Raw genomic sequence first — 25,479 nt, 5'->3', positions numbered from 1 at the left:
ATCCCCCTTTGGTTGAACTTGAGCTTCCATTTAAAAATGTGGATAATGCTTTTCTTAATTCTTACAGACGAGACAATAGAACAAGGTCCCAAGGATCATGATTAATTAAGAACTAACAGGTGGTGTAATCATCACTTGGATGTGATGTATATGCTAGCTGTACATCGAATTAGGCAAATCAAGTTTGGACATGGTCAGCGAAAAAGGTAAATAAGGTCAGATAGAATTTAAACCACGTCTACATGATTAAGAAGATTTTACCTCGTATATAGTATTAAAAACTAAATCTTTCAAACATCGATACAATCAAAACTTCTTTCTAAGGTATGAGATGAGGTGTTTATTGGAGGGATGGGGTAAATTTTATTAATGGTGTATATGTCAATTCAAGAGCAATTGAATTAAAGGACAAGTTAGAGTATTAGGGTTGCAATCAAATTAAGAAAAGACAAATACATATTTTGAAATCAAAGTGGAATGATTAAATGGAATTGGATTGAAATCATGATAGTTGTTGAGAAAATGTAGACTTGTTTTATGTAGATTTAACTAAATGGTTTATGACTTTTCAATTTGCTTTTCACAAATAAGGATGACAATTGAGGAATTGAAGACATATTGTCCCCATCCCAATTTGTCAGTATTCAAAATAATTCATATCTCTATCTCTAGGACAGGATATGGTAGGATACGTGTACAATTTGTACTTTCTCTACCTTTTGTTTAATTTTTTTTTTTTTTGACAAATTTTTGTAAAACTTTTTTCAAAATTTTTTTAATTACATTAAATATATATTTTATAAATAATTAAAATGTTATAATTTTTTATTATATATATATATATATATATAAAATTGAGGTGAGGTAGGTGAGATAAGATAATACTTAAATCGATCTTAAATTGAAAACTATATATTTTAAATCTATCTCTAATCTATTTATTTAAATTTCAAATTTATCCATTTAGGGTTTTATTTCCTCGTCGTCTTGACCACTTTGAGGAAGCTTTTTCAATTTTAATTGAAAAAACTTTTATAATATTGTTTTTGTCCTTTTATTTATAAATATAAAATTCTAAAATATATCCCACCCACAAAAGTTATTTATATATTGTTTTACTTGCAAATTTTCTCCATTTGAATTATTACGTTCCTCCCTAATAATTCTACATTTTGAATATTATCTAATATTGACATTGATGTATTTTTTAATATTTTATTTATTTTGATGAATGGTAACTAATTCCTTATCAAATAGTCCAATAAACGAGTTTAAAATAACATATAAAAAAAATCTATTAACTGTTGAGGCTTTGCGTCCCAGGGATTTTACGTTGCTGCCAAGGGGACGCACGCTGTCAACCCATATTGAGTTCTAGCTCAGTTGTCCCTGCAAAAGATGTCCGGACACACCTTTCGATGGTTTTGTTAGCCATGGCTCAAGAGATTAAACTATCGGCCTTTTTCAGGGATAGTAAGCTTACCTTCCTCCTTGTGTGAAGACCCTTTGTATATAGTATCAGAAGCTCTGCCTCCCTCTTTAATGGTAGGAAAACTTTTTGGCTCGTCATGATGTCCTCAAGGTGGTGGCAGGGTCATCATCACCTTGCAAGCGGCTGTCAGAGATCGTGGGAGGCGACTTGTCATCGCTCATATCCTTTCGCCTTGCAAACGGTGGAACGTGAGCTGTGATAGGCTGTCGGGGATGACTCAGCAAGGTTTGCTTGTCACAATCAATGATCCGAACAATGTATCCGAATATGATATATTATCGTTCAGGCATACTGCTTGCGAGTGCCATGTGCTCCTCCTCGGGGGACCCGGATAGGCGCCACGTGTGGACCCGGATAGAGGTGCGGGACACGTGTCCTCTTGGGGGGTACGGCCAGGGTCGATCCGGATAAAGGTGCGCACCACGTGTCATCAGAGGAGGGGTCCCTACAATAACTTTACATCAACTTTTTATTTTATTATTATTTTTAATTATACATTTTCTTTCTCTTATATTTTCTCTCAAAAACCAAACATAATCTTAAATATTTTATATTTAAAAGTTGGATGGGAAAAAGGGTTTGGCAATGTTTATATTTAGCAAATTATAGAATTACATGTTGGTGATTGTGAATAAGATGAAAAAAAAAAAACTAACATATTTTTGTGCTTTCAAAATCATGTTTATTTGAAAAATAAAAGAAGAATTAAATGAGTGTAGTGATGGATTTGAAAGGTATCTTTAAACATTTCATTTATATTTTTTTAGAATACTTAGAGTTTGTTTGGTAATGATTTTAGAAAATACTTTTAATATTTTTAACATTTGAAAATTTTTATCATTCAAATGTTAGAAAAACTAGAGACGTTTTGTAAAATCTACCAAACACACTTTTATTTTATATGTAATAATTAATTATTATTTACTTTTTAAATTTGTTTGTTATCTAGTTATCCTTCGTTCATATATAGTTTTTTTATTTTTTATTTATATTTGATGCATTTAAATTATTGGATGTGAATGTGAGAGTCTTCGAAATTAATAAATAATAAACCAAAACTTAACTCAATCCGAACTCTAATTTAAGGTGTTCAACTCAAACTCAACCCAACCTCATTTTTTTAAACTTGGGTTGAGTTCGAGTTGTTCAAATTAGATTCAGATTGATCGGGTTACATAATTCAAAATCTATCTATAATATTATTTTAATATGTTTATATAAAAATTTAAATAACAAATATGATAAAATTTCAAAATAGTAATAAAAGAATAAATATAAATTTATATATTTTCTAAAAATAATGAAAAACATATGATATAATATAATTTTATATTTTAAAAAATAAATATTATTATATGAGATAAGATGCATTATAAATACTATAAAAACATTAAATCGGATTGAAATTATACTCAAGTTGTCTTGTACCCTACTCAACTCCAACATGAGTTTTAAAAATAATTGCTCAAACCTGTCTAAACATCGGGTTGGGTTCGGGTTGGATTGGGTCGCCCGTGCAAGTTGGGCCCTCTCACCCACGGAAACCTAAAAAAGCAATTCTCAAGTCTAAAGTTTTTGTGCCAAACACTACTAATTGAAGCGACACCGTTTTGGCTCCGTTTTTTCACTTTCTCCATCAAAAGCAACATCAGCTTCCCTCCTACGTTTCCCCAATTCCAGAACGACGCCGTTTAGGTTTCTCCGTTTTTGTCTAACAAAAAGGACCTATTTGTCAGTGCAGTGAAGGACACATTTTCTTCATATTCCTCTTTCAAATTCCCCGCCACCACTCCCATCTTCGTCTCTCCACTCTCCACTCATTCAGTCTCAGTATTGGTAATAGTTTTTAATTTCTTTATTCTTTTTTAGCTAATTCTTTGTTTTTATCCATCACTGTTTGTTTGGTTTCTGAGAAATCGCAAGAAAAGATATGAAATTGGAGTGTTGTAACAGGCTGGGTATTGAATAGGTTTTGTCAAAAAATTTTAAACTCGTGCTTCTTTTCTTATGCTTTCTCTGCAACCAAACAGACCTTTCCTTCTATTACTCTTCCATTAATCTTGTGCGTTCTCCTCTGGTTACTTGATTCATTTATGGACGTATCACTGTTTTAGGGTTTCATGTTTCTTCGGTCAGTTTCTTTCTCCACTTGAATTCCATTTTTCTTTTGTGGTTTAAATTGGAACTTTCTCGGGGTTTTTGTAACTTTTATTCGTAGGGTTTTTAGTTCGATTTTGATTGCATTTCTGCAATTTTTAGCATTAACGTCATGTAAAATGTTTTATTGTGAATTTTGCGTTATTGAAAACAGGACTTCAAGATTGGGAACTCAAGAAATAGTTCCTGAGTTGACTCCCAGCTGCATAGATAAGTAGATTTTTATTTGTTTGATGTAACTATACATTGTTGTTGTAGGGTTTGAAGCGGTGAGACTTTTACTGGCATGGGTGATTCTTCGAGGTAAACCACTTGAAGCCATAGTTTATGATGGCTAATATAGTGAATGCTGAAATTTTACATTGTTATGTATGATAAACGGGTACCTCTAGCAGTGAGATTGCAACTTTTTTGAATATTATTTTGTGCAATGCCAAAGTGCCAATTTTCTCCTTTCTTGAGCGTTGGACTATCTTCTTACTCATGAAAAAAAATGTACATTTTCGATTTGGGCTGCTATCTAAAAGAGTTTCTTTCATTTTTTTTTCTCAGGGAGGATGCCAGCAATACTCTTAGAGTGCTTGTTGCTACGGATTGCCATCTAGGCTATATGGAGAAGGATGAAGTACGTAGGCATGATTCTTTCCAGGCATTTGAGGAAATATGCTCAATAGCAGATCAAAAGCAGGTAATAGTCAAAATTTTATACTTTGTTTGCCTTATTTATAGTATCTTTTATATGCATTGCCGATTACCAATTACTGGCATAGATATTCTGGCTTGTATGCTTTTAATGCAAAGATGAGATTTTGCTGCCCCTTTTTGTATATTTTATGCCCACTGATCCCAATTTCTCCAGTAGCTGCTGGCTGTGGTTTTAAGTGGAAGAGTTCACTTCTGCTACTGTTTCTCTTTTTTACCCCTGTATCTCTATTGACTTCATTCTGTTATTCTCTTTCTTACTTCATTGAATGATTTCTGTTGCATATTTATAACTTTGTTTCAATTTTTCAATCAATAATAAATTCCTTTTACCATTGTGTCCAAATTCAAGGATGAACATACGAAGGTGGAGGCCCAAGGTTATGGAAATTGTTTCTCTTTCATTCTTAGTTAATTTTAAAATTTCAAATCATTAGAAGACTTATCAAATATCCAGATATTATACATATCAAATGTTACTACTAACTTCTATATGGAATCAGGTGGACTTCTTACTCCTTGGTGGTGATCTTTTCCATGAGAATAAGCCCTCAAGGTCAACATTGGTTAAGACCATTGAGATCCTCCGTCGTTATACCCTCAATGATCGTCCGGTGCAGTTTGAAGTTGTCAGTGATCAGACTGTGAACTTCGCAAACATGTATTGACACATTATGCTCTTGATAAACATTATGCTAATGAAAGCATTTATACTTTTCACTTTTTTTGATTAAAATGGATACTTCAACAATATTTCTGTTTCTTAGTTTGTTTTGATCCCTTTATCCCAAGCAGTGTGTATGTCATGACTTCAAGAAGAACTTAGTTTTTCCTGACCTAAGTCATGTTTCTTGAATCTTTATTGCAAAATCATATTATCCTATGACAACATTCCAACTATTCGCGCAATGGTCATATTTGACACTTTAAGGAAATAAGGTGTTTAACTATGAAACCATTTTTTTAATCATCTCATTCTAGATTAACTATATGCTAACGTATTTCTATTTCCTTAAAATAATTTTTATTCATCTTGTATTTTTTAGACCCTACTCTTGTATGCAAGAAAAAAAAAATTCACAAAAGCTGTTTCCTGTTCTTGCTGTGTATATCTATAGCTGTCTTCAATTCATAATGTCATGTCACTCTGGACAGATTTGGTCATGTGAATTATGAAGATCCTCACTTCAATGTCGGCTTGCCAGTTTTTAGTATTCATGGAAATCATGATGATCCTGCTGGAGTGGTATGGTTCATATGGTAAACTGCTGTAAATTTTGTTTCTCTTTGTATATTTTGAACGTGAGTTGTTTAAGTCTGTCATGGTTCCTCTGAATTTTTTTTTTTTGGATTTCAACTTTCTATTTTAGTATTCTGTCATGTGATGCCTTTAGAAGATAATGAATGTCAATTTGAGGTGTAGTGTGAGCTCTCTAGATGTCATAAGCACACCCAAATATAGAATTTGCTCTGCCATGGATTGGACCATGATTTTTTTTTTTTTTTTTGATAGGTATGGATTGGACCATGATTATGATGCTACTTCATTTAAGATCTCTTAAAAGTGGGCATTGTATTGCTGATATTTTTTTCTATTTAGCTTTGTCCTTTTTAGGGGTTTTTCACTTTCAAGAGGATCACTTATGGCTTAATCGGTGATTGTTCTTTGGCAGACTGCAATAAAGCATTACTTAAAATAGAAGGAATAATTATGGAGTAGGGTTTAACTGTTATTGTTTAGCAACATATTGAGTCTGATAGTATTATAGTCTATACGTGAAACCCTATCGGGTGTTTCCGTCTTCGGTTAGGGAAACCCTATTGGGTTGGAACAGATTCTTTGTGGGAAAAAGGTGTAAGATAGTTTGGAAAGCGAGTCCTCTTTGCATTTTTTGGACAGTTTGAAAGATAAGGAATATAATTGCCTTTGAAGATTAGGTGTTGTCCATCCAAAGGCTGAAAACTTATTTTCTTAACTCACTTTGTTCGGAGACTAAACTGTTTATAAAAGATGGTCCATTAACCTTTTTGGAGTTTATTGATTGGGTGGGTTCCTATTAAGGGAGGGGTTGTTTTTATTTTTATTTTTTGTATATCATTGTGGACAGTTTTTTGTTTCACTTGTTAGGGGATGAGTATTTCCCTTTCTGTTCTGTGCATTTTGAGTCGCTATTTTAGTGCCTCCCCGTTATACAATACTTTTCTTACTTATCAAAAAATAGTCTATATGTGAGGCAATTCCAGTGATGAAAATAGATTTTTTTTTTCTTAGGCTCCATTTAGAGCTTGGCAAGCTTGAGGGAAAGTACGAGGGAAAGAAAATGGAAGGGAAGGAAAAGTAAGGAAATATAGGAAATAGGTTTAGATTCAATAAAATGTGTATATGCTTCACCAAATTGAAATTTTTTCTTTTTCTCTTCTAATAAATAATAAAGTATTTTAAAATGCATACATTTTTAAATAATTTTCATTATATTTCATTTTCCTTTCAAACATCCCATGGTAAATCAAGCAAGAGGATTTGGGATTCCTTCCTATGCCTTTTCCTTTCCCTAATGCTTTCCATGATCCAAACGGAGCATAAAGATTTTTCTTTTCCTTCTTTTTTTAGTTGATTAAAGTCAAGAATATTTAGTTTGCCAAATATTGGAAGTGTTATGCAATATTGTAACACTTTGTGAGTGGTAGGAGCTCCATAGTAGAGGTTCCCATTGCTGTTTTCTCTGTTGTATACTTTGCTTTCTAAGATGAGATCTAGTGTATTCAGTGGTTCTTTCAAGATCACACCCTGGTCATCCTGAATGAATCATAAAGCTGATATATGGCTACTGATGATCATGTCCTGTAAATGAATGGAATTCTCTACTTCCTTGATTGCTGGTTTAAGAACCCTTCATTTTTCCATCAGAAGCAACTGGGCACAATTCCCTGTTCCCGCCTTGGACTGACAGTTTAAGTTGCTTTTTTTGCACCGCCAGCACCTATGACAAATATCAATACCTGCTAGATTTCTTGACCGAAGCAGTTGAACCTTCTTGTTTTATTATTTTTTTTCTTTTGTTTGTGTGTTTGCTCTTAGTTCTTAGATGTAATGGATATTCACCAATTTTCTTTTTATATATACTTTCCTGTTTTTACCTAATATATATATATATATATCCTCCAGTTTTCTTAAGACTCTTTTTTTGGGATGTGTTAGTACCATTAGTGTTTTGGTCCTTACTGTGGTGACAGGACAACCTTTCTGCTGTTGATATTCTTTCGGCATGCAATCTGGTGAACTATTTTGGGAAAATGGTTCTTGGAGGTTCTGGTGTTGGTCAAATCACTCTCTACCCTATTCTTATCAGGAAGGTGTGTTACAATACTTTATTCTTAGAAGGTTTGGTCTAGTTATTAATTTCTTTATAGTATGACTTATATTTATTTTTGGCAGGGTTCAACGCTTGTGGCTCTCTATGGCCTTGGGAATATTCGAGATGAACGCCTCAATAGGATGTTTCAGGTAATTTATGTTGGAACAGTTGCATTTCAGTGGTCAACCTTTGACATCATGGTACTCACATGTTTGTTGGGTTTGTCTTTTTAATCTTAGACACCACATGCTGTGCAATGGATGCAGCCCGAAGCTCAAGAAGGGTGTCAAGTGTCAGACTGGTTCAACATTTTGGTACTTCATCAAAACAGGTTGTACTTTTTTCTCTGAGATTCTATTAGATCATGCTCAAAGAGAAAAGATCTTGAATTATCATGAAATTATCAAAGTCTCTAGCTATTGGGCATTTACATCATGTACCATGTAAAACTTTCACATCTCAAGGTATGCGATAATCAAACTTAACTTCTTTCATGGTCTGCAGAGTAAAGACAAATCCTAAAAATGCAATCAGTGAGCATTTTTTACCAAGGTTCCTAGACTTCATAGTGTGGGGGCATGAACATGAATGTCTTGTTGATCCTCAGGTGGCACCGAATATTTATTTGTTTTTTTCTATAACTCATGACTTTACTTTTGCTACAGTATCTCATTGAAGGTCGTTTTGCTTTGAACAGGAGGTTGCAGGTATGGGTTTCCACATTACCCAACCAGGCTCTTCCATTGCAACATCACTGATTGATGGAGAGTCAAAGCCGAAGCATGTACTACTTTTAGAAATTAAGGTTGTTTTTCAGCAAATTCCTACATAAATCATTCATGTTTTGACATACAGTTTTGGTTGATCCTTTTTATTCCCATATTGTGTGTGATTCAAGTATGATTTATGTAGGGAAATCAATACCGCCCAACCAAGATCCCATTGAAGTCAGTGAGGCCTTTTGAATACACTGAGGTAAGCCATTGTCATTTTGTTTCATCTTTAAAAATATTTCTGTTGACTCACTTGATGTTTGTGACACAGATTGTGCTAAAGGATGAAGCTGACATTGATCCAAATGATCAAACTTCAATTCTTGAACATTTAGACAAAGTGGTGAGGTGTTTTCTTTCTCACAATGTCAAAGGAATATTCAAGCCCTCAAATTTATTAATTCTTTTACTTTCTTGTGCAAGTGATATTCTTGGTCAGAACGCTACTTTCTTTATAACAACTGTATTCTTATAAGTTGAAATTTCTTTAGGTCAGAAACCTGATTGACAAAGCTAGTGGAAAGTTTGTTAACGGATCAGAGCTCAAGCTTCCACTAGTCCGGATAAAGGTAATCTTCTTCAGCTTATTTCACTTGATTCTGACAGGAAAGATGATTCTCACAGTTGAAGATCTCTCATTTTTCTGTACTTCTACCCATTTGGAGCAAATGTCACTTTGTAATATCTTTTTCTTAAGTGTTCTTTGCTGTTATATATTTAGTAGAAAAATATAAAATTATACATACATAAGCAGCTTCTATATTTTTATTTTCTAATATCTTACTTGAGAAAACTGAAGAGTTGGATCCTTCTGTGGTATTTCCTGATGCAAATGATCACAAACTCTATACTTGGGGAAAAGGTAAGGATTACAAGTGTTGCAGGAGGAAGAAATTTCATGTCATACAAGTGTAATCCTTACCTTGTATCTTGCAAAATATACATACATTGTTTGAAATTTCATGAAATATAGAAGCTGCATACGTTGTTTGAAAGTTCATATTACACATTTGAAATATATATTTGAAAGGAGGAAGCATTCAAGCATGTTAAGCTATGTTGTTTTAAATTGAATCTGTTGTCAAAATTTTGAATGTTGGTTTAAGGGGTCAATCCAAGCTCAGGTTCCCTAAAAGCGAGATATTTACTATAAGTGTTAAGATGAAGAAGTGATTTAATTTTTGTTCAGCCCATGCTTCAGTTTCTAGGAAGTGAAGATGCGTAATTGGAAGTGCAAATCATGTTCAATAGAGTGACAACTAGAGAAGTTTTTAGTTTTTGAAGAATATCAGAAGTAGTATATGAAAAACTTACTTATCATAAACTATATAAATGTAACATGTAGGTTGAAGGAAACAATGGATATAATGGTGTTCCTTGTGATGAGAAAAAAAAAAAAAAAAAAAAGAGAAACAAAAATCCTTCTAGTTTGGTACTTATTTAATTAGAATTGATCATTTGATTGCATTGAAATTGTAAATATAAAGAAAGATGAGAAGTTTTTTCTACAGTATGGAATCCATTATACAAAGTTTGATCAGAAAAAGGAAGCTAGATGTATGCTAGTCCAAAAAAGAAAATATATCTGAACAATAAAAAATAATTAAAGTAACACTGATCACAATCATGGAGGGAAAAAATCTCACATAAAAAAAAAAAGAAAAAAAGAAAAAAAAAGAAGCAAATGTTTTGCTTCATGCTAATGCATCTGCCACTTGCTCAGCTAAGCACCTAGCAAAGGAATTATCCAACTCTGAAGTAGTTTGAACAATTTGGTGCAACCAGCTGCCTGTTATCAAACTTCCATGGTCCTCATTCTTTTTTAATGTCCTATAATATGACAATAGTAGAATCTCCTACTAAGAGATAGGAGAGACCCAAAGTTTTCATCTGCAGTAAACTGCCATAATTTGTTACTACTGAGAATTACAATTTACTGTTTTCAAGGAGTCTTGTGTTATTTTTCTAAAAATATATAATTGTTCTGTTAAAAAAGTAAACTAATGAATTTATTGGATCATCCATAATCATACGTTCATTTTTTTTTTTTATCATAAACAAAAAATTTATTGACACGACTCTTTAAGTGCAAGGGAAGATGAGAAATCCTTCAAAAAATACAAAGGATAATAATAAAAAGGAGAAAATACCCAACAAGAGTAGCAAGATTGCTACAGATCAAGGGTGAAACAAAATACTGCTTTATCAACAAATTGAGAAGATCGAAAAGCCTTGGCCTACAATAAGCCCTTCAATAAGAGTTAATCTCAGTCTCCATTGCCAATCTCTGTCCTGCAGGTTTAGAAAAGGTTCTCAACATTGTACCATGGTGATCTCTAATCAAACCTCATATTCCAAACTAGCTCAAGCCTCAAGTTACCTAGAGCACACCCATCAAAGTTTAACTTAATCAAACTTAACTGTGAAAAAAAAAAAGTTAACTTAGTCAAACCCATTGGAGGTGAAGTCTATATTGAAAGCAACTCATAACCTGCAAACCATAGTCATGAAAGGTGCATCTAGACACGTGGCAGCACATCGCAGACCAGTGTGCTCCTTGCTTGAGGTTAGGTGCTGTTCAATAACAAAGGTATGACTTAGGCCCAAAAGACATGCACCTTGAGCCAAGCGCAAGGCTGTCTGAAGGTGCAATTGAGTTGACAACATTTTTGGGATATGGATATATAAATGTGTGTGTGTGCATGCACGCACACAAAAAGATGTTTTGATCCTTGTGTGTGTTTTAACAAGCCTAAACTGACACCATTTCATATGGAGCCTTTAAACAAAGGGCCCAAATTAGGTCTTCATAGAAGCTAAGAGGAGAGCTGGAAAAGAAAAGGAGAAAAAGGGAAGAAGAAGAAGAGAAGAAGGATACACACATGGTGCTGGTAGTTCTTAATAAAGATATTAATTTCTCAATTTGTCTCTTAGCACACTCATGAGTCACAACACCTCTTTGGTCTTTACATTTGTATTATTTATTTATCTATTTATTGTATCGTGTGAATTTATATTTGTGATTTAGGGTACCTCACTTCATTTAGGTGCACACCTTGGGTTGCTCCTTGCGCCTAGGCTCCAAGATGATTTGGTACCTTAAATGTGTTTTACGTCTTTAGAAACCATGCTGCAAACCATGTTCCAATCAAGGTGTAGAATGTTCAAAGGAGTACCCTCAAAAGTTGTAGAGGTAGAAGCCTAGGAGGAGGGGAAATATACCAACTTCCAAATATATGCTAAGGTCTTCCATTTATCCTCAAAAATCATCATATTCCTCTTCCTACAACCCATCCATAACAAGGTAACGCAAGCCACATGCCAAAATACCCTTCCTCTTGGGGTATCCCCAAACCTGAATCATCATACTGGTTACATTCCTTGGAGGAACCCAATCTATGCCCAATAAAACTAAATAGACTATGCCAAAGGCACAAAGTCATTGGCCAATATAAAAAAAGATGATTAATTGACTGGCCACACCTTAGGCACATAACACAAAGATCCAAGCTGAGAACGCATAATCATGTGTTCGTCAAATGTATCAAATTGAAGCCAAGAACTGTTTGTTTTAATCCTATTTCTGAAATTATTTTGTAATTCCTCGTGAAAGCAATAAGTGTTAAGCATAGGAATCAATTGCACTGCTTATCACTCTTGGTCTAGGTCCAAGGAGGTAGTTTGTGTCTGCAGATGTTGCATCAGTTGGGTTGGTTCCTCTTTGGCTTGTATGGCACTCTCTTTGTGCAAATAGACATTTCAAAAACAGACATAATATTGTGCACTCCCTTGCTACCCCATTTTGCTTGTTATGCCTTTTGCTCCTTTTCTACTAGGTTATATTACAGATCTCAAGTGTCAAACAAGGTCCTGACAATTTCTATGAGAGAAATATTCTGAGGCTAATCTTTTTCTTCTGATGTTCCTTTGTTGTCATGGATGATTTTTCCTCCTGTGCTTTCCAATGCTTCTCTCCTGTTTGAATCTCCCTTTAACTGTGTCCTGGTATGCTGTTTCATTCTTGTATCTAGAACCCATTGTCTCACTTGATTCCCAATTCCATTTTATGTTGATCCTTTCTGGTTTTGGTTGTGACATTTTTCATTATTTACATGCCTTTTACCTTGGGTGGGAGGATGTGATGTGTAAAGGGATGCAAGCTTTTAAGAACAATGGCATTGTGGAGTGTGTAACCATTAAATACAATTTTATCCTTAGCCTTTCTTTTTTATTTAACAGGTAGATTACTCTGGATTTATGACAATAAATCCTCAAAGGTTTGGGCAAAAGTATGTGGGCAAGGTATATCCCTCATGGATAAGGAAGCTAATGTTGATTCTCTAGAATGTCATAATTCACAAACAATTGATATGTTTGATTTTGTAGGTTGCAAATCCCCAAGATATTCTTATTTTCACAAAGGCTTCAAGAAAAGGTCGTAGTGAAGGTAATTAAAATCAGTTATTGGGCTGCTAGTAACTTTCTTGTTTTGAGTATTTGATTTTACATTGGTTAGACTAAACATTGCTTATACCTAGTTACCCTGTAGAAATCAATGTATATTGTGTTTACTTGCATACTAAAATTTCCAATCTTTGGAAATGCTCTCTTTCTTAAATATGCAATGTTATTTTGAATGTTAATTGTTGTTTTCCAAAAACATGTTTGGGGTGGTAGTTGATATAACCTGGTGAGAAAGTTCTAAGGTACCATCTAAAACCACATACTGATGATCTCAACTAATGCTTGTTGCGATGGTGTGAATTATAGTTTTGGCATGGATATTAGCCTACTTGCTGAAGTTCAAGCCTGAATATATTTAGAAGTTAAACTTTGTGTATTGAATTGTTTTTAAAATCAAACTAAACTAGCTGGTTGTACCTCCCTTGGGAGCTGGGACATAGACTGATTTTCCTGGGGCTGCAATGAACTATAAGATTTTTGTGTTGCTAGGGTTTGGGTTGGTAATGGACTCATTCAAGCTCACTTAGAAGGTGATCCAGACTCAAGCCAAGGTTCATTGTTGGAGCAACTGAAGCCTGACCCTGAAATTAAAGCTTAAAACTTTTGTTTCCAATATAAGCACTAACTTGGGCTAGAGTTCATGTAGAACATTTTGGTCTACTGGCTACAGTTTTGGCAAGCTTCCTTTTCAATGAAAATAGGTTTTACACCCAACCGAAATGGATTAGTCAAATTCTAATAATAGAATGGGTTTGGATGATGATGATGATGATCATTGCTACTAATAACAAATGGTACTCTAAATCTACTGTAGTTTGAATATCACAAAGTTTTGGTTATCTTTTCAATACAGTGTTTATACATTGTTTAGGAAACTATGATTGTAGTCTTTTTGGCTATATTGGAACATGGTAAGTTATTCACTTTTGAAAAGGTTCTGTTTTTGCTCTAAAAATTAGATGTCATTTGACATTATCTTGTTCTTTGATACAAGTGTATTTCTGACGGAGTCTAATTATTTTTTTCCTTTTTGATGATGTTTGGTTTCACTCCTTAAACGGAAATGGAATGAATGTGGTTTCTTTCCTGGACTGTAGCCAAAATTGATGATTCTGAGCGGCTTCGCCCAGAAGAACTGAATCAACAAAATATAGAAGCCTTAGTTGCTGAGAATAATCTGGTACTCAAATCATCATGTTTCATCTTTTCTTTGCTTTTCTTAACTTTTATATGTCACTTCAGTTGGTAATTTTCATGCCGGTGGAACCCTGATAGACCATTAATATTACCTAAAATTATAATTGAAATCATGGGCTTCAGTTCTATGAGCTTGGTTCTACTTGTCCTGTCCTGGAGTGAAGTTTCTATTCTTTTCCAATTACTGGATCAAATAGGACTTGGATAAGTGACATTCAGGTGTGACAACGGAAGCAATATAGTTATTTAATCTTTTCTTTCTTTCACTTCTGGGTCCCTGAGAATGATACCCATTGATGCAGAAAATGGAGATCCTTCCAGTCAATGATTTGGATGTTGCATTGCACGATTTTGTCAACAAAGATGACAAAATGGCTTTCTATTCTTGTGTTCAATATAATCTTGAAGAGACACGTGTAAGTACTCCATATCATGTCTTCAAATTTCTGTGACAATATTGCAGATAGTTTAGGTTGGTTTTTAGTTATACCACATCTATATGGTATTGAATTTGTTTGAATATAACAATTGTAAGTATATTGCAGATGATTTTGAGTTGTTTGTGGATTTATCTGATGTTTGTAGATATTATGTTTGTGTGTTCATGGTCAGTTTTTCTATTTGGACAGAGTAAAATTGCTCGTGATTCAGATCCTTTAAAGTTTGAAGAGGAAGATTTAATTCTTAAAGTTGGAGAGTGCTTGGAGGCAAGAAGCTTATCCTTATTGAATTTCTTTCCTTTTTTTTATAATTATTTTAAGGGTTTCCTAGTGTTGTCCAATTGTCTCCTAGGTGATTTCTTTCCCTTTCTGAGGGCTCTTCTACTTTAATTAGGGTCTAGCAGAGCAGGCATTTCAAAATGGCCACCTTGGCTAGAATGTCCTTGGGGCCTTGGATGATTGCCCAATTCTTAATTTGTAATATCACTTCAATAACTGTTGGTATATATTAGAAAGTAATGAAAGAATCTCACCTAAGATGTTAAGGTTGTATTATCTATAAATAAGGTGTTTCTGTTATTCTGACATTGTATAGAATTCCTCAAGTAATGTGATATCTCACACCAGGGTAAAGCCATAACCCTTCCCCATCTTACAAGATTATAGAATGTTATTGTAAATTATGGGCATTAGTAAGTATATAAGCAGTGATTTTAAATCTAAAAGTTAATTGTACTCTTTGCCTTTTGAGTAGTTATGATTAATTCTTCCCGAGTAAAAGAAGGAATCTCTCTACATGTACTCTTCCTTCCCCTTTAGGACATTGCTTTGCAGAAGTAGCATTTGGCATCTCACTGACACTTGGTGTGAACCTGCTGCCTGCATACCTTGCCTATATGGAAAATATATAATTTGATGGTAACTAAATATAACTATTGCAGGAACGGGTCAAGGAAAGGTCAGTGCACTCTAAGGAAACCCCACAGTTCATGTCAAGTGCTCGGTCATTGGAGGTAATGCTTATTCTTCTAGTTTTCTTAGCAGAACAAGTGATCCCCATGGCTGGATTTTTTTTCCCTTCTTACCTGTCATTCTTGTTCAATATTTGTCCACTCTGTGCTTTCCAAGCTTCTTTTTTCAATTTTTTGTAGAATATCAGAAGTAAAGGTACTGCTGAAACTGGAAGTGCAGTTTCCTTTAGTGATGATGAAGACCCCACCCAGTTACCTGGGTCAAAATCTGCCACTAGGGGCAGAAAAGGGTCATCAGCAACCTTTAAGTCCTCCCATGATGCTTCTGAACAAGGTAAAGGTAAAACTTCTACAAGAGGAAGGGGCAGGGGCAGGGGCAGGGGGAGGAGCTCCAGTACCTTGAAGCAGATGACACTTGATTCAAGTCTGGGATTCCGCCATTCTGAAAGGTTACTTTGTTGCTTATTCATTAATATTTCTGATATTGTTCTTTCAGGAAATAACAAGCATTTTGATTTCTCACAATAAAGTAAATACTATTGAGAATAATATTGTTTGTTTCTTTCCTGAATTTTTCTTTCTCATTGAAAATCCTGAGTCTTGAAATTTCACATTACTTGGCAACTATAAAAGATACAAGATATTTTGTGTGGCACATTTCATTTTTCCTCCTTTTGTTCTTCGGCATGTGCACATGCAAACATGGAAGGGGGTAGAGGGATGGTGTTTGAGCCTCTTTGTTGAAATTCAGGTAAAAGATTAAGAAACATATACTGGCAGTACATCTAGTTGGACCATCACTATTATACTGTATGCAATTATGATTAACTGTGCTGATTTTCAGCTTACTGAATATTGTCTCAGATCCAATAAAGTGTCATGTTCATGGAGCCCTTTTTTAATTTTTGGAATTTGTCTATTAATAATTCTCTAAGGAAATCTGGTTATACACCAGGTTTTTGGTCTTTTAACAGTCCAAAGCAGCTCATTTTTGTCTAATTCACATGTAAGGCTAATTTTTGCAATGGCTAATCTCTGTAGGCTGACTTTTCTACCTAATAGCTGCTTAATGTTTGTTATGAAATTAAAATGACATAATACTCAGTCCAGGCTCGTTTAGGATCCATTTGAAAGTAAAGGGAGCTTTGAAGATGGTTCAATCTACAATTTGCTATCTTTATTCTTTGAAAAAATCAAAGATCAACAATAATATTCACTACAAGTAGAAGATGTGAAACAAAAAAGGGCAACATACTAAAATAGTAATTTAAGCTGGAGAGGGGGGGGGACGAGATTTGTCGCCTCCTGTTTCATTTCTCTTTCCAAAGTTGTACACACACATTTGATGGATTTTCTGGCCACTCTTGCTGCTTTCTCATTGATATGAATTGATTCTCTTTTGTTGAGTGAATATTAAATTTCTTGCTTATTCTGCTTGTTTTGTAGCCTGTATAAATATTGATATCCTTGCAAGATTTCCATAACTTGATGTTCACTTCAGAAGTTGTTCTAATTATTATTGTCATTGTCAGAATAAAATATTATGAAATGTGTAACCATTGTAAATTTCCTATTAATGGTTGAAAATTCTTGTTGGCATTCAATACATGACATGTGCATCAGGTTGGACATAAAATTCCTGGGCCTAACCAGGAAAGTAAACAAATAAAACAAGAGTGCAAACACAAGAAAATTTATGGAGTTCAGTAGTGCTTACATCCATGACTTCTGAAAGAACAGACTTTGAGGAAGTGTAGTTGTACACCATTTTGTTCACAAATGTACACCATCTTCTCATAACAGAATATTTGGTTTCTGAAAGAACAGACCTTGAGGAAGTGTAGATGTATGAAATCAGAAGCCTACTGTACCTTTTGCTATTTATTGCATTAAACAAAAAGTTAAGATATTCATGCTTGCTAGCAAAGTTTCTTAGATAAGTTTGTTGTGCAGATCTGCATCAGTTGCTGCGACAGCTGCTGTTCGAAACCTTGCTGATGATGAGGACAATGTGGAGTCTGCTTCAAGCGATGAAGCAGGGAAATATGGAATTAATGAGGTTGATGACAGCTCGGTATGATTTATGTTGACTTAATACATCAACTTATGAGTGGCTGTTTTTATAATGACCTGCAAGTTAAATACATTCAACCACATTAAAAGTGAACAAATGAACTATTATTGGCTTAAGAAGCACCTCTCTCATTGTTGTTTTTTCACTTCAACATCTCAGTATGTATGGATTCAATCTTGGGCAACTACTATTGAGCCAATTCCATGATGAGACATGCACTCCCTTTTGCACCTCAGCTTATCATGAAAAATTGAGTAGTTTTGATAATTTGGAACCATAAAAATCAAAGTAAAAAATTTAATTTATGACTTTAATTATTTCATATATGTTATCATTGAGAATCTGAGACAATGTGGTAGGAAAAGCTTTACCTGGTTCAAATTTAGTGCATCAAGATCCTTTGCACAATTCATTTTGATTCAAGTTAACCATGTAGCCATGCCTCTATGTTGAGTGTGTTTTCCTTCTTGAAAGAGCAAAGATGTGGACATTCTTGTAACATAGACTGAGTTAATTTAGAAATTTCTTCTCAAGGAAAATGATGAGAATCGCCAAGGCAAAGGACGCAAAAGAGCTGCTCCAAGGGGAAGGGGTAGAGGTGCTACTACATCCTCTAAGCGAGGAAGGAAATCAGATTCCACTTCAATTCAGAGAATGCTTATGAACAAAGATGATGATGATGATGATGAGGATGACATGTCAAAGAGATTAAATAAGCCTCAGCCTCGGGTAAGTTATATTCATCTCAGTCTTATTTTTGTTCTTTTGAGTAGTCTCTTTCCTTGCCAATGTTGACCTCAACATATATCCTGAAATGTCCTATTTAGGTGCTCGTTCCAAGAATGAAGACCTATGCCATTTTATGCTCATTGTTCTTCATTTTCTAAATTTCGCTTTTGAATATTATTGGAGTTCACTTTATTCTTTTTTGGGAATGATCTACCTAATCAACAATAAGCACATCAATGCTCTAATACCTAGTTAAAAATAAAATCTTGTGAACTTGACTTTCCTATATCTTTTCACTTATTATATTATTAACCAACCTTACAAACATAACCCCTAGTAACTGATAAATAAAATTACTCTTTTAACATAAGGTAACAAAATAAGATAAACTCTAACATAAATGAAAAGAATTTTAAGATGGTTACATAAATATGCGTTAACCATATGAAAGTTGGCTGTAGGGTTTTTATTTTATTTTATTTCTCAAATCTTTATTTTACATCCACAGCCACCGGGTCAATCTTTACTTGAGTCGTGCATACATGTGTGTGTCTATGTCTCTCTCTCTCTGAGTATGTGTGTTTAGGTGATATTTCCACTGAACCTGGGTCATATGGTAGCATATGTAAAAGGTTAACTTTAAAACCCATGAGAATAGTTATTAAAATGAAATGAAGACGAGCCTTACATGTGTTTCAACTTCATATGATCTGCATATAACTACCCTAACTACTTGTCTCCATTTTTGTAGGTAACAAGGAATTATGGTGCTCTAAGAAGGTAAACTATACCCCCAAAGTTCATAAATGCTGGTTGGGGCAACATGTTTTTGTATCAAACCTTGGGATGAGCCATTCTAATGTATCAACTCACAATGAAAATAGTATGATAAGCTATATATTCTGGGACAGGAAACAAAAAAACCATAAACTTAATGTCTTTGGTTAAGGCTGCATTTTTTTCCCAGTTCCCAGAGGCAAATTGATGTAGACATGTACATTACGCATCTGAAGCTTTATGCTCATCTTCTGCACATTGCTGTTGGTGGATGTTGCACAGTAGACAAGTAATCATATAAAGATGTAGGTGATGCCAATTTCCAGTGTTACCCAACTCTGAAGTATTTTCTGCATAACAGAGGTGGGTTGCAGTTGCTTCAGAGTCCTCCATTGTGGTCACCATTCAAATGGCCACTGGAAGTTAAATGACTTGACTGTTCTATCTCTCAGGGGTTTGAAGTGGTAGGGCAACATCACAATTAGCCATTTCATTAATTGTCTATCGGGTGACAATGGAATTTCAGCAGAAAGGACTTGCAGTTTTTTGTACTTTGAAATGTGGCTCAAACAATCTCTTTCAGAAATTTTAATTACTCGTCCCAACTTTCTCATGGAGCTGAGCCCACGAGTACTCCCAAAAAACATTGTGCCAACCCGGAGAAGTGGTTTATAACCTGGAAAGCTCGTCTATTTAAGAAAGGACGAGCACGAGTTCTTTTAGTAGAATTCTAAAAAATTGCTTGAAGGAGGATAAGTGAGCGATTTTTCGACATTTAAAAAATATTTTTCAAATTTTATTTTATTTTTGTTTTTGTTTAAATATAAATGCTTTTTAGACTAGAACTCTTAATGGACGAAAGGTGCATTGAACTCTTCTTTGAGTTTCAACTTTCATGTTCCGGCATGCTCATGATGGGGAGGTGCCTTGGAGGGCTCCAAATCCTCCACATGTCAGGGTTGGGCAGGTTTCTCCACCCAAGACATTTATCTCAATATTTTGAATCCTTGGTGTTCAGGAAAAAGAGTTCAAGCCCTAAATAGTCCTTTCCTGTTGAAATGAGATCAACCAGAACCGTGTTTATTTGGTTGTAAGTCTCGTTTTCAATATGAAATGAGTTATAATCTTGATTTCTAACAAACCAACCTCAACCAACCTTTGGCACAACTCTTCATGCATGTGAAATTCAAGTATTCTGATAGAGGAATGAAGAAATATAAGCATTCTCATAGGGTATGGCATTGGAATAATGAAAAACCTACAAAATCCAGACTTCAACATGGCTAGGGGGAGAGCTAATCTCAAGCTCAATTCCCAGTTAAACCAGGCTCAGCTTGAAGTCTTGAACTATTCCACTTGGCCCAGAACATCTCATCTCTCATATTTCTTCCTCTCATGACTAGCTTGAAGGTTTATATACAAAGGATGTGTCAAGTAAAGCCAGTACAGGGGTTGAACATTTCACAAAGACAGTGGGGGCAATGGTTCCCCGGGTCAGAAGAAAGATTGCAAGCTACAGCAATCAAAGTTTACCATCAGATTGAACAAAAACGGGGAGGAACACATGCTGCTGCATTGCACCCTTTGGTGGAAGGAGAAAAAAGAATTCTGTTTGTATATACACATGCTGCTGCATTGCACCCTTATGGGAGGAACACCTTCTGATGCACATTCATTGAGGTTTTTCCTTCACTTCGTCCACTGATTTTTCCCTGCTTATAAAGACGTAAACAAGAAAATCAGGTCCAAGTGAAAATGCCATAAATATTAAAAACTATTTAGACAATTTATCAGTATGCAGGAAAATACAGGGTCTAGGGTTGTTGTAATTTAATATAGTCATCTTTATATTGGAACTATTGTACAAAGCCAAAAGCATAATGGTTCACCATTTTCAGACCAGTATAGTGAGCGAAAATGATCAGAGCACAAACAAATCTATGGTTCAAACAAAACCACAGTTTTAGAACAAGACCTATGTGAAAACAATTCTCTGTTCCTCATCTAACTCAAATATGAAAGATATAAGCATTATGTCTAAACTGGAAGCTATGGGTGTTTATACATGGGATAAATTTAAGTGCCTCCACCATCAGTAAAAATAGTTTTAGTGCATCAACCAAACCTAAGAATGGTTCATTGGCCCAACCAGGTGAAATCAAGGCAACAAGAAGAGTATAGATTGCGCAGGATTGCAGGAAGTGTTATTCAAACTAAAGAATCAATGAGATTAGAAATACTTTTCCCAGATGGACAACGCAGACAATTACATACCCAGGAAATGTTTATGGTAACTAGAATCCAAGTAGTATCCACTACTAGCTCAAAACAAATTCATTTTAAAATTATGATCTGTTGGACTAGTATTCTGGTCTTTCAATTTCCATTGAACTGTAATATACCAAAGAGAGTTTCCTGTCATCTGTACCTTTGGACCAGTGAATCCTGTTTTATCACCCTTTCGTGATATACTCTGCTTCTTCCCTGTCTGACCCCTAACTATGTCTCTGCCACTAGATTTCTGGCTCACAGCTAGCTTTCCTCTTGCATTTTCCTTCCCACCACCTGCCAATCTATTGGATGCACCAACTCCCACTTTGCTCTTAGCTTTTGTAGCAGCCGTCAATGGATCTTGTTCATTAACTCTAAGTGGTACCAAACCTTTTCTGTTTACAGTCTGACATACAACCTGCAAAATATATGTAGAAACTCATTATTTATCATGGTTCAAAGCCTAATTGCCAGGACAATCACAGAATTGTTAAGAAAAAAGACACCATAGATAAGTTACAAGAAAGCCAAGCATAATGGTTGTAAAGTTATTGGGGGATTTATCAAATGATCTTTGTGACTAATCTGATTTACGTTAGTTTAATCAAAAAGTCAGGTACAGTTCAGGAGTTTATTAGAATTTGGTCCTCAATTGGATTTTTACAGCCTTCTCACCTTTGATTTCACAGCATCCTTGGTGGTTGACTTTGCAACAATTCTTTTACCTTCCTTTCTTGAATTATTAGTCCTATAATCAACTAGAACATTTGATGCCTTAGATGTAGTTGAGGCTCTTCCTCTGTTCACAGCCGTTTGAGAAGTTCGCATTACGTTTCTACTATCTGGGGTCCTATCTCTGTTCCGTAGTGCTGTAGCTGTCCTATCCTTAACATCATAACCAGGATTTGAAGACGATCCCACACTGGACTTGCCAGCAGAAGATTTACATCCTTCTGATTGCTGACACTTATTGATCTCCACTCTTGATGCTTGTCTTGTAGCACAACTCTTTCTAAGAGTAATCCTCATAACTGACAAGAGTCCACTTGTGTGACCAAATGGTCCACTGGATACCTCCAAGGACTTTTGTGGTTGTTGATGAGTACCTTCAAATGTAATGGTGCTTGTTGTTGAATTGCTTTCACTTGCCTTAATTGCTACAGAACTCAAACGACCTTTTGAATCTCCAAAACTGGATATAGGTATGGTATAGTTTGGTATGGAAGTTCTAGTTGAGCTGCTGTCACAACCCAAACTAGTTTTTGAACTGCAAGTTCCCTTTAAGTTTCCACAGCTTGGTTTTGGTTTTATTTCCTGGCTAGAGCCTGAATCAACCCATGAAGTTTTACCACTTAAACTCTTGACTGGATGCTGCTTATTTAATGAAAACCCACCATTTTCCTTTCCCCAGTTTCTGCTCCTGTAGTGTTTGCCTCTTGATCTAGAGACTGAGGAAGGAAGTTTAGGAGAAGATGGTCCATGTAAGTCAAAGTCCAAGTTTTCACTCCCCTCACTGGAACCAGAAAATGCAGATTTTAACTGGTGAGAGGGAAACTGGTGGAACCTGAAAATTAAATCAATTTAGTGACAGGTAAGTAAAGAGATTGCATAACAGAAATTCCAAAACTGACATATCACAACTGCAACAATAAGTGGAGAACAAAAAGAGGCTTACGGATGGCTTATGTGGAACCACTTGTCATCTCTGCAGTTTAGCAAAAGAACAATATGATAGGAGTCAAGGAACACATTTTTTTCATTGAAAAGAAAATACTCACTTGCATCTGGTAACCAGTTTTGGAGAAACTTACATATCTTGGTTATTGGCCTTAGCTTCTAGGGTAAGATCTGCCCACATAGGAGCTTCAAATTCTTCCTGTATATCAACCAGCAGATGAAAAGGCAATTGTAAAAGGGTAGAAACAGTAAGATGATATGGGAAATCAGAACAGAACAAAGGGGAAAATAGACTATAATCACATTATTACAATCGAGTATGGAATATAACATTCAAAAACTACAAAACCAGGAATCAGAGGAAGTGCCAAGAATAAGACAACCCAGATGTTAAAATGGTGAAATTAATCAACCATGCAAGACCCAGTCTAAGAACAGAACCACAAATCAAAAGATACCACATTATTTTCTGCTTCAATGATTAAAAATAGACCCAACAAACCAAAATCAAGAAAACCATAATTTTTAATTCACCATATGGCAAGAACGCAACAGCCCATATATACCAAAGTGAAACAAACCCTTGATCAATATTCAAGATGTTTCATAATTTCTATCTAATAAACAACAATAACAAAATAATAAAGAACCCAAATGTTGAAATGACAGAACCATACGAACTACAGAAACAGCCACATGGAATAAATGATGACTCAAACCAAGAAACCCATCATTTCCTATCCTATACACCCTCACTCAGAATAGATCCAAAGAATCAAATTCAAGGCACCCATAATTTATAATGCAATAAAGCAAAAACAAACAAAAAACCAAAACAAAACCCAGATGCTCAAATGTAATATAATCCACAACGACTTGGCCACCAAAACCAGAGAACCCACTCATTTCCAATTCAAGAAACCCTAAAAACCCCATTTCTATATTCAAAAATAAAACCCAGCAAGAAAGCAAAAACAGAAACCCAGAATCTACGCGCATAGATCCTAATAAAGTGTGTGTAATAAAGAGATGAATACCAGAAAAGCCCAGTGATCGTCAGTTGTTTTCTTGAGACCCATTTCCTCTTTTCTCTGCTGAACCTTTTCTCACCGAAGATTCTCTGTATTCTGTGAGGGCTCTAGAGGCTCTAAATCCTCCATTTGCATCTGAGCGGACGGTATACCAAGTTTTGATGGAGCCCCAATGGCTGGATTAAAATTTTTATTGGGATATGCGTTCACATAATGGGGTCTACGTTCGTGTTTGCCACGTCCCACGTGTACGATGTTGATGAGAGGATTTATGGTGTTACCATGTGACAGCGTAGCATCAGTTTTTCGACCGTTGAAGAATTCAAAAATATTGAAATGAGGTTAGGGTCACAAGTGGGTGTTGGATTTGCTACAAATGACCAATGAAAAAAAGCATCCGACCTGCCGGATTCGAACCAGCGACCTAAGGATATCTAATCGGGCCAATCCCACTACAGTCCTCCGCTCTACCAACTGAGCTAAGGTCGGAGATGTGAAGCAAGTTATTTGGAACTTTATTAGTTTACAATACCGATATCCCAAATGTCGTCACCCTCTCCTCATTCAACTTTAAACCATCTTCTTTGTGCATATTATTGCAAATGGAGGTGAAGATCCATATTGGAGAGAATGCTTCAGAGTAGAGGAACAACTGACTTCACCCACCGACTTCAGTGACTGCCTGTAAAACAAATACAAAGGCATGTAATTCCTCTCTTTTAATATTCAGTGCTGAGTTAGCAGTGAGAATTGGAATGGTGAGAAGGGTTTTAGACTTTGAGCTGATCAATCTGTCCCCCAAAAACCCTTCTTATGTTTGTTGTTTATAATGATTAATATTTTTACGAGCTGCATTCTTTCCATCACTCTCAAATCTCATGCAGATAAATTTTTAGTTCATAAACTGTAATCTTAATTCTTTATTGAAAAGAAGTGGAAACAGTCCATTTTGGTCGTAGGGAAAAAAAAAAAGCGATTCCGACCTGCCGGATTCGAACCAGCGACCTAAGGATATCTGGGGGAATCCCACTACAGTCCTCCGCTCTACCAACTGAGCTAAGGTCGGATTTGTATAATGGGCCTCAAAAATATTTTTATGTGCTTAGTAGATAAACTTGAAGGAGAGATCACTTGTGGGCTTGTTTAAAATTGAAGCATTATACTCCATTTGATTACTTACAGTGCAATTTGGATATTCAGTGAAGTCCATTTATTCTTTTTTGGGCATATACCTAGCACAAGAGAATATCCTGATTAGGGACGATGCTTGATGAGAGAGAGCACATTCCATTGGGCCAAACCTATGAAATCCAATCCACTAGCTCCACAATCCACATTCCATAACAGTTGGGATTTCTTAGACTAATG

General features: G+C 35.2%; 2 protein-coding genes and 2 non-coding genes across 9 annotated transcripts; 1 reads left to right on the top strand and 3 right to left on the bottom strand.

The window, feature by feature from the left end:
• The first annotated feature begins 3,240 nt into the window (after positions 1 to 3,240).
• On the top strand, positions 3,241 to 19,388 carry LOC117909185 (double-strand break repair protein MRE11). 6 transcript variants are annotated; one of them, XM_034823099.1, is made up of 23 exons: positions 3,242 to 3,328; positions 3,908 to 3,952; positions 4,202 to 4,337; positions 4,855 to 5,012; positions 5,507 to 5,597; positions 7,586 to 7,705; positions 7,788 to 7,856; positions 7,947 to 8,038; positions 8,212 to 8,314; positions 8,405 to 8,512; positions 8,620 to 8,682; positions 8,752 to 8,823; positions 8,972 to 9,049; positions 12,720 to 12,782; positions 12,867 to 12,927; positions 14,042 to 14,124; positions 14,444 to 14,557; positions 14,771 to 14,848; positions 15,523 to 15,594; positions 15,733 to 16,001; positions 17,506 to 17,626; positions 18,146 to 18,355; positions 19,107 to 19,388. In XM_034823099.1, exons 2-23 carry the CDS (start codon positions 3,936 to 3,938, stop codon positions 19,137 to 19,139), a joined length of 2,211 nt encoding a protein of 736 aa, XP_034678990.1. In that variant the 5' UTR covers positions 3,242 to 3,328; positions 3,908 to 3,935; the 3' UTR covers positions 19,140 to 19,388. The 6 variants fall into 6 exon arrangements, with proteins under 6 accessions (XP_034678993.1, XP_034678990.1, XP_034678994.1 ...); XM_034823101.1 differs by having other exon boundaries at positions 3,246 to 3,328; positions 18,161 to 18,355; XM_034823100.1 differs by having other exon boundaries at positions 3,293 to 3,328; positions 3,804 to 3,952.
• Positions 19,389 to 20,333: 945 nt separating this feature from the next.
• Positions 20,334 to 24,288, bottom strand: LOC117908465. Its single transcript, XM_034822063.1, has 6 exons — positions 24,118 to 24,288; positions 23,215 to 23,279; positions 23,079 to 23,108; positions 22,079 to 22,967; positions 21,561 to 21,821; positions 20,334 to 20,844 (listed from the first exon to the last, which is right to left on the bottom strand). The coding sequence occupies exons 1-6, from the start codon at positions 24,157 to 24,159 to the stop codon at positions 20,776 to 20,778; spliced, it is 1,356 nt and encodes a 451-aa protein (XP_034677954.1). The 5' UTR covers positions 24,160 to 24,288; the 3' UTR covers positions 20,334 to 20,775.
• Positions 24,289 to 24,507: 219 nt separating this feature from the next.
• On the bottom strand, positions 24,508 to 24,600 carry TRNAY-GUA. The gene is made up of 2 exons: positions 24,564 to 24,600; positions 24,508 to 24,543 (listed from the first exon to the last, which is right to left on the bottom strand). It is a non-coding gene; the product is annotated as a tRNA-Tyr (tRNA).
• Positions 24,601 to 25,088: 488 nt separating this feature from the next.
• On the bottom strand, positions 25,089 to 25,177 carry TRNAY-GUA. Its single transcript is given in 2 exon segments — positions 25,089 to 25,124; positions 25,141 to 25,177. It is a non-coding gene; the product is annotated as a tRNA-Tyr (tRNA).
• Between the last annotated feature and the right edge of the window lie 302 nt (positions 25,178 to 25,479).

This window comes from Vitis riparia, chromosome 19 (assembly GCF_004353265.1).
Source record: "Vitis riparia cultivar Riparia Gloire de Montpellier isolate 1030 chromosome 19, EGFV_Vit.rip_1.0, whole genome shotgun sequence".
Lineage (NCBI taxonomy): Eukaryota > Viridiplantae > Streptophyta > Magnoliopsida > Vitales > Vitaceae > Vitis > Vitis riparia.
The sequence above is the reverse complement of the archived record's forward strand: the minus strand, read 5'-3'. Positions and strand labels throughout refer to the sequence as shown.

What these genes read in the sequence shown, in the direction of transcription:
- LOC117909185 (XM_034823099.1), top strand. An exon ending in AAGTTGGAGAGTGCTTGGAG is followed by an intron (nt 14,849 to 15,522) that starts GCAAGAAGCTTA and finishes TAACTATTGCAG; the next exon opens with GAACGGGTCAAGGAAAGGTC. An exon ending in ATGAGGTTGATGACAGCTCG is followed by an intron (nt 17,627 to 18,145) that starts GTATGATTTATG and finishes GAGTTAATTTAG; the next exon opens with AAATTTCTTCTCAAGGAAAA.
- LOC117908465 (XM_034822063.1), bottom strand. Translation starts at nt 24,159, where the DNA reads ATGGGTCTCAAGAAAACAACTGACGATCACTGGGCTTTTCTG. An exon ending in TGGTTCCACATAAGCCATCC is followed by an intron (nt 22,968 to 23,078) that starts GTAAGCCTCTTT and finishes TTTAATTTTCAG; the next exon opens with GTTCCACCAGTTTCCCTCTC. An exon ending in AGGATGCTGTGAAATCAAAG is followed by an intron (nt 21,822 to 22,078) that starts GTGAGAAGGCTG and finishes TATATTTTGCAG; the next exon opens with GTTGTATGTCAGACTGTAAA.